General features: G+C 30.8%; 1 protein-coding gene across 1 annotated transcript in view; it reads left to right on the top strand.

Annotated features, from left to right (window-relative positions):
• LOTGIDRAFT_119784 (hypothetical protein) overlaps nt 1-3,327 on the top strand; it is a gene marked incomplete at both ends in the record, with an annotated part of 5,578 nt that extends 2,251 nt beyond the window's left edge. The window contains 5 exons of the mRNA XM_009058010.1: nt 379-538; nt 1,369-1,472; nt 1,730-1,847; nt 2,625-2,815; nt 3,204-3,327. Coding sequence (XP_009056258.1) covers nt 379-538; nt 1,369-1,472; nt 1,730-1,847; nt 2,625-2,815; nt 3,204-3,327 — 697 coding nt within the window. The remainder of the gene's footprint in view (nt 1-378; nt 539-1,368; nt 1,473-1,729; nt 1,848-2,624; nt 2,816-3,203) is intronic.
• Between the last annotated feature and the right edge of the window lie 5,975 nt (nt 3,328-9,302).

Here is a 9,302-nt window from a genome sequence, read left to right as displayed (position 1 = left end):
TATAACTATGTGATGTCATGACATTTTTTTTGCTATTTTGTAGGCTAACCCTGACAAACTACCTATTATTCAGTTAAAGGATTATCAAAGTTTGGAACTTTTGTTGGAAGTAAGAAAGTGGATGGTGATATCTTGTTACAAGATGGGACTACAGTTCTTTTTGGCTCACCTAAATCAGGTTTCATGTAAGGTTTTTTAAAAGTGTCATTTTTTATTATCACTAAATTGAAACCCCAATGAAATACTACACACTTGATAACCTGAACATTTCAGTGCTTGGACCCAAAAAGACTTGTTGGCTCCTAAAGGGACAGTCTGCTAATTAATGTTGCTCAACCAAGTTTTGATAAATTTCATGCCTTTCCTTTTTTTTTTCAGGGTGGTGTATGAACCATTTATAATTACCACATCCTGTTTAGATAGTGATAGTAAGAAATTGACTCGCAGTATCATGAAGAATCTAGGAGCACATGTTGTTAATGAATATAGATCAGATTGTAATTTGTTAGTTATGAACTCTATCAGTGTCACTATAAAGGTAGGTAAATGTGTAATTTGTTAGTAGTTTCACCGCCATGTCATTTGACCCGACCAGATCTAACGAAGAATCAACAACCAAACCAATAACACCAAATCATCCAATTTGATCCAATCCAACTACCAACTACTACGACTACCAACAACTACCTAGTTTGCGATATCAGCATCCGCTGGAAGCGAACGTTAACTTGTCATCTACCTACCTACCTATCTAATTTGTTAGTTATGAACTCTATCAGTGTCACTATAAAGGTAAGTAAATGATTAATTTGTAAGTAATGAATTCTATCAGTGTCACTATCAGGGTAGGTAAATGATTCATCTGTAAAGAATGAATTCTATCAGTGTCACTATAAAGGTAAGTAAATGAATAATTTGTAAGTAATGAATTCTATCAGTGTCACTATAAAGTTAAGTAAATGATTAATTTGTTAGTTATGAAATCTATCAGTGTCACTATCAAGGTAAGTAAATGAATAATTTGTAAGTAATGAACTCTATCAGTGTCACTATAAAGGTAAGTAAATGATTAATTTGTTAGTAATGAATTCTATCAGTGTCACTATAAAGGTAAGTAAATGATTAATTTGTTAGTAATGAATTCTATCAGTGTCACTATAAAGGTAAGTAAATGATTAATTTGTAGGTAATGAATTCTATCAGTGTCACTATAAAGGTTAGTAAATGTTTAATTGTTAGTAATGAACTCTTATCAGTGTCATTATAAAGGTAAGTAAATGCTTAATTTGTTAGTAATTTAACGCCGTGAAAAATTAGTGCTATTAGAATTGTGGCCGTATTACAATGGCCAATTGCTATCTTTTATAGGTTGTTTGTGCTTTAATCAATCAAAATTGTATAGTTACACCTAAATATTTAGAAGATTATCAAAAACATTTACAAGGACAAGGAGAAAAGCCTGATCCACAAAAGTAAGTATTTATAAGATATGACTTTTACCAGTTTTTTTTTTGCTGTGTGTCAATAAGAATGATGTTTAAATTATAATTTTTATATTCTTAGACAGATATTTTAAGCTTGTTATATGTGCATTTGAAGTGGGTAGTTAGGTAAATAATATAAATACATACATGTATGGAAGAGTAATTTTTAGTCAACTAGATATCAGCAAGTCAAATCTGAGGGTCATCAAAGGATTACAACATTTTCTTGGTTATTCTTATTGCAGCTATTTACCAACAGTTATTGAGTCACAAGTTGATTCAGAAAAAGTCTCATTTCTACCAAATAATAAACGCAGAAATGTTTTCACAAAGATGAAATTCATTTTCTTTAGTCCTAAACAGGTAACCATTTTATGAACACATCTCAGTGTCTCTGTAACTATTCAGAAACCTTCAAATTTGGTTATATTTCTTAAAATTTATCAAGCAAGCAGTCTTTGCCCACATCTTTCTATGTGGATGCATATTGTTGAATAGCTGTGCACATTTACCCTTAAAGGTTCTGGAATTAACAGTTTTCAACCAGTGTGCTTAGATATGTATAAATTTAAGTGTATTACCTTTCAGAATGGACATGAAATTTAAGTCTCAAACTTGGTCAAGTGTATATATTTGTCAGTTGCCAAGTGCCATATAAATAATCTCTGTATGAGATGATATATCCATTAAACTAAACAATTGTTGAAACACACTTCTAAGTATGTTTCAAAATTACTTAGTTTAATGAATTATTACTTAGTTTTATGAATTATTACTTAGTTTAATGAATTATTACTTAGTTTAATGAATTATTACTTAGTTTAATGAATTATTACTTTGTTTTATGGATTGATTGTATTATAAAGGAATTTTGTTGTATAGTCCACAGACCTATTTTGACCAAGTTTAAAAACTAAACTTTTTGGTCATCCCAACAGGAAGTATACCTTTATAATGAAACTTAAGATTGAAATTGAGGGCTGTGCTATCATTTGATATTCAATTATTTAAATGAAATTAGAATTTGAGGTATTTTGTATTTGAGGCAAAGTTTGAGATTAAATAGTTTGTCCATTAAGAGGTATTACTAAAGTAGTCTAATAAAGTGCGAGAAAATTAATTAAATGAATTAAATTTCAGTTTAAGAAGATGAAGTTAGCTGTAGAATTATCTGATGGAATACCTCTATTGTTAGAAGATGGATTAAAAGAGAATGATAAATCTATTTTATATGAACCAGGAACTGTAGTTATGACACCAAGTGAAGCTGTTAATACTCTACCAGTAACAACACAGAAATTTTATCATCAAGTTTCTCAAATTCTCACCAAGTAGGTAACTTTTACTTTTACACTTTTATTTGCTATGACTTTAATTTTGATGTCATCATTACCAGTGACCTTATTCTCACAAACTTAACTAAAAAAACAGTAATGTTATTGGTTTATTGATGGATTTTAAGATCTATTTGATTGGTTGTCTCATCAGATGAAAAAGGTTTTGTACGCCTGCAAGCAGCCCATTCTGTCTTAGACAAATAATCTCTCCAGAAGTAGGTAACTTCTTATCAAATTTATGCATTCCAATGCTGAAATCCATAACCTCTACTTGTGACCTAGGCCAGTGCTTCTATAACAGAGTATCTCATAAATTCTTATACAAACCATTAAAGCCAATTTTTAAGGATGGGCAACATATGATATATTATGTTATTAATAGGAAAGCAAAGACTATGATTGGTGATAGTGAAGTTGGTTATGCTGTATTATATTGTTCAACAGAAAAACATTGTAATCCAGATATACCACAACCTTGTAAGTTACTACACAATCTTTATTCCTAATGGTCTTAAAGGCCTGGTATATCAGTGTCTCATAAATAAAAGGTCTGAAAGGAAGTATCTCAGCTGTTGATAAACTGATCTTTCAAAATTCTCATTCTTCAAGACATCGTTGTCCCACCTTGAAAATATGAAAGTCATCCAATAAAAATTGTATAAGTACTACCCTGAACAAAATAACATGTCGAAAAATACAATATTAGGACAACTTGCTTATTTCAACTTGTGTCAATGTGCCCTCCATCTTTTTCGACCACCAATTGCAACTGTTTTCCATCACGAGATGCGATCAAGACAATCAGTTGACATGGGTTTTTATGATATTTAATATCTGGAGTGACTCCAGTTGAAATGTGTAATAGACCTATTGACTGATGACGTCACATTTCAATAAACGAACTTCGCGCTATGAACTATGGGATTGAATTGGGGTCAAGGTATTACAAAATGGCCGAACGAATACTGATAGAAACTCCACTTCATTCCCAGCATGCACAGCTGGCTAAACGCGTGACGTCATCATGCTACACAGTTATTAGACTACAGGTAATGCTTCTGTCATGGCAACATCCGCCTCATATCACAATTCGTATTTTGTTTTTATTAACCCAAGTATAATGTGTACTTCCTTTCATTTTATATACAGCTCAGATAATACCAGATATTAAATCTCAGTCTTTAAGTACTGATATTACTATTGACACTAATGATATACTAGCTTATAATACTGAGATCTCAAAACAAGGGTATGTAGCTTTCATACATCTTCATCAATTATTTATATGAGAAATACTTGCTGCATATTTCCATGATCAGTGTGCTGCCAATAGATCCTATTATTAAAGCTGCCAGTCTGGCAAGCTATCTTGTCTTATTGAATGAGATGAAGTCACTGATCACTAGGGACTCTTTAAGATTTTTTACAGAACCATCTAATGTTAAAGGGATATTTGAAATCTATGATTATTATATTTTGCAGTAAAAAAGAAAAAAAGAATATTGTTGATGATGGTGGTATTCAAGTTATAGATGAAACATTTATATCTAAAAAGGTATTGTTATAAAAATTGGTGTATGATTCATTATATCTATTCTCTATAGAACATGTATGTCTTTTGAAAGATTAAATTAAAAGATCTCATCAAGATGAATACACAGATGGACTTTCTGTCACTCTCTCCACTCCCATGTTGACATATTGTGACTTTGTCAACGGCAATCTTTCTAAACTTCTCATGTAAAATTGTATCATCAGAGTTCAATTTGGTTCAATTTGTTATTACCAAAGAAGAAAATTGTGTATCATTACAGGGATTGTAAAGAGGTTTTCTAGATTTTTTATGCTTATTGGAATGACTCATATTCATTGTCCCAGATATGCATACAAAATTTAGAAAATCAATTTATTAGTATTGTTCTTATTATACAGGAAACTGAACGCAAAAGTTTTAGAACACCAAAAAATAGGTAAATGCAAAACTAGTTTTTTAGATAGCATGTATACCATTTCTGTATGTAATACTTCCTTCGATACCTCTCTTGATTATCGTGTTTACAGGCTCAATGTTGTGAATTTCAGTTCGATATTAGGGTTTTCTACTACTTTTGAAAGTCATTAAAATGGAGACAAAGTGTTTTGCGACCTTCACCTTGACACTATCCTAAAATAATAGGAACTTAAATTGTAGATCTTCTCTGTTGACAATGTTCTAAGTAGCTTGGAATAGGAATATTAAAATGTATTAACACAACCTTTTTGACCACCTTACTTATAAAGTTGTGAATATTATCAGAACAGTCTCAACTTTTGCGCACAAATTTCGGATTCTCAAGTAAGTCATAAACACTATTTTCTCAGCAGGTTTCGAATGCAGCGTATTTCTGTACGTTTGCATATTCAAGAGAACTATTGTTGTCATTATTATTTAAGACAGAAATAATAAACTTGACTTAAATGTCGGTCTTTTACAACATGATTTAGCTAAAAAATAACTATCTTTTCATTTTATTGTTACAAATTCACATTGAAATTTGACAAAGAATTTAGACCCACTGAATTGACTGTATTTTTATATCATTTAAGAACTAACAATGCAACCAGTACAGAACCAACATCACGAGATATTAAAAACATCAAGAAAGAACCATTAACGCCTGTAAACACATCCAGTCAAAATAAATCCAAAGCCATTCCTTCTAAAGACGTCAAATTGGAACCGCCGTCAGCGACCAAAAGACATAGGTCTCCAAGTCCACATCACATTACGAACATAGATACACCAGCTGGAGATGTCAGTATATATATTGATACCCCTTCAGAGATAATTTCACCTCAAGATAACAGAAGTGGAAAGAGAAAAAGAACATCACCCTCGCCAGTGGCAGAAACCACCAGAGCTAGCAGACGGAACAAATCACCTTCACCTGTACCAGACACAGAAAGATCTTGTATCTCTAGTGTAAGAGGAAACAAGAGAACAAGGTAAACAAGTACTTTTGACAAATTAATAAAATTTCAGGAGAAAATAAGCATGGTTTAAATCACCATGAAATTTCCTCAGATGCTCTGCAAAATATCACTATGTCTTATGGTAGCCATTTTTAACCCGAACTGTGCTGTAAGGTCATTTGATTTTACGGCATTGTAAACCGGTCATTTGGCAATAATCAAAGCAAAATATAAATACTTTAACCTCGTAAGATATTGATTCGAAATGATACTTGGTTAACCATAAGCAATAGTCACAGTAGAGCATTAAATGTCAGAATTCACTCCCAATGGCTCCACATGTATCTTCGGACTTTGCAGCAAACTTTTCAGAAGAAACTCATTACCAAGGTACATCTGACTTTGAGGAAACTACAGATGTTTGCTGAATGAAATTTGATTTCAAATGGTAATTTCAGGTCCCCATCCCCAGCAGAAGATGAAGGTAGACCTAGCAAAAGAACTAGGTCTCCATCTCCAGTGAAACTAAATACCAAACAGAAGAAAACTGATGTTAAAGAAGAGGAAATAACCATCATTGGAGAAGCAGATCAAGAATCTGAAAGGGTTTGTAACATTTCAGTCTCAAACTAACTGACTATTTGGTTCATGAGTATATTACAATATTGAGCATTAATATATCATGATGGGAATATATAGCAATAACATATATTTTTTACTTATTTCAAAACCAATTGTTGTTGTTTTTTCTATCTAAAATTTTAGATGTTACAAAAAACAAAAATTTCTCTAGAAAAATCCCTAGTCTTTAAGTTACTTGTTAAAATTGTGTAGATGTCTACCATATATCAGATTGTGGGGATATTTTGGTATATTTTATTCTGGCAGTATTACTAACAATATAAATTCTTATACCAGTATTTAATGTAATACCAGCCCTTCCTAGCTTATAAGTATTGTCTTGATTCGTATCAGGCCTTGCATTAAATTAATTAAAAGAAAAATATAGTTGAGGTAAAAGAAACTGAAAATAACAAAAAGAAAAATACTTCACCATCAAATGGCATATTTCCAATTTATATTTATGCAAAAAAGTATTATTCATATGTAATTGAATTGAATTAGTTGCAGGATGGTTCCAAAGAAATCAGACTTGCAGATGGATTTTTAACCAGCAGGAAGCCATTAAAGGTAAGAAATCTTTGTTCATGTCTTGTTACTTCTAGAATCAGACAGTGGAGAATATAGAATATATAACTTGTTAATTGTAGAATCAAACTGTAAAGAAAGAAGAATATATTAATTATCTTCTAGAATCAGAGAGAATATATATCTTGTTTAATTGTAGAATCAGACATTGAAGAATAAAAATGTACTTGTTACTTGTAGAATCAGACAGTGAAGAATGAAGAATGTTTATTTTGTTACTTTTAGAATCAGACAGTGAAGAAAGAAAAATAAATATCTTGTTACTTATAGAATCAGACAGTGAAGAATGAAGAATATAGATACATGTATTATTAATTGTAGAATCAGACAGTGAAGAATGAAGAATATTTATACATGTATTATTAACTGTAGAATCAGACATTGAAGAATGAAGTGTATATATATACAGATGTATTATTAATCGTAGAATCAGACAGTGAAGAATGAAGTGTATATATATACATGTATTATTAATTGTAGAATCAGACATTGAAGAATGAAGAATATATATACATATATTATTAATTGTAGAATCAGACAGTGAAGAATGAAGAATATATATACATGTATTATTAATTGTAGAATCGGACAGTGAAGAATAAATATACATGTATTATTAATTGTAGAATCAGACATTGAAGAATGAAGAATATACATGTTTTATTAATTGTAGAATCAGACAGAATGAAGAATATATGTACATGTATTATTAATTGTAGAATCAGACATTGAAGAATGAAGAATATATATACATGTATTATTAATTGTAGAATCAGACATTGAAGAATATACATGTTTTATTAATTGTAGAATCAGACAGTGAAGAATGAAGAATATATGTACATGTATTATTAATTGTAGAATCAGACAGTGAAGAATGAAGAATATATGTACATGTATTATTAATTGTAGAATCAGACAGTGAAGAATGAAGAATATATGTACATGTTTTATTAATTGTAGAATCAGACATTGAAGAATGAAGAATAGACATGTATTATTAATTGTAGAATCGGACAGTGAAGAATATACATGTTTTATTAATTGTAGAATCAGACAGTGAAGAATGAAGAATACATGTTCATGTATTATTAATTGTAGAATCAGACAGTGAAGAATGAAGAATATATGTACATGTATTATTAATTGTAGAATCAGACATTGAAGAATGAAGAATATACATGTATTATTAATTGTAGAATCGGACAGTGAAGAATATACATGTATTATTAATTGTAGAATCAGACAGTGAAGAATGAAGAATATGTTTATGAACCTGAATTACCCGAGAGGTTAATAGTAACCTCTTTTACAGATTTGATTAAACGTAAGCCAACTAATAGAGCTAGTGCTACTAGAGGAGAAGCAATACCTGATGGGTTTGTAAGATGGAAGGGACAGTTAGTTAAAAACTTCAAGAAATTTAAGAAGGTATGAAGCTTGGAAGGTTTAAATACAATATTCTATCCATATAGTTCTCATCATTTTTGCAATAATATTCTATTTTCTATAAAGGAGAATCAATATGAAATCGAACTAGAGCTACATCAATAGTCTTTTTCACTTTACAGCCTCGTCCCTGGACTGTATGGAAGGCAGAATGGCTTTTTATTCAATGTTCTTCATTGCTATTTCTTAATTCTAAATTCTTATCTCATAATTTGCACGCTTAATTCAACATTTGTTATTGAAAATTGACATTTGGATACAAAAATCATAATTTGCACTGAAAATGAACATTCTTTGATATATATATTCGGTTTTCCAATTATTGAAGTAATAGAATCTTTGCCAAAATATCCTCAAATACAAATCTACAAATACAAGTCCCTTGAATTTACAACAGTTGCTCTCATACTGCAACATACGTGACCATATTCACTTTTCTAATGAAACCCATGGGCTTGGTGCACTTCATTTTTATTGCGTTAATGGAGATGTTACTACGCTTGTCTAATCATTCACAATTCCATGGCGATCTCAATGACAAGTAATGGCGCCCATCATAAGGTATTTGACACTTCCTTCATGCTTATGGCAACCTAAACATGAGCTAATTATTGTTGCCATGGCAGCTCAGTTAGGACACCTTTCTTGTGTGACAGGGCTTTTAAGTTTTATGTGGACACAAAACACCAAAGATTCATTTTGAAGGTTGTTAAACTTAATGGCCATCAACATACCCAAATAATAAATAACAAATTCTCATAGATATACATTTTGAAATGACAGTTATTATAAATATTTATGTGTGTTATTTTATTATTAATTCTAGGTGGCCAATGCTGGCTCCCATACATTACCTAACATAATAGGTGGC

The sequence above is a fragment of the Lottia gigantea genome (assembly GCF_000327385.1).
Source record: "Lottia gigantea unplaced genomic scaffold LOTGIsca_32, whole genome shotgun sequence".
In the NCBI taxonomy this organism is placed as follows: Eukaryota; Metazoa; Mollusca; class Gastropoda; family Lottiidae; genus Lottia; species Lottia gigantea.
The sequence above is the reverse complement of the archived record's forward strand: the minus strand, read 5'-3'. Positions and strand labels throughout refer to the sequence as shown.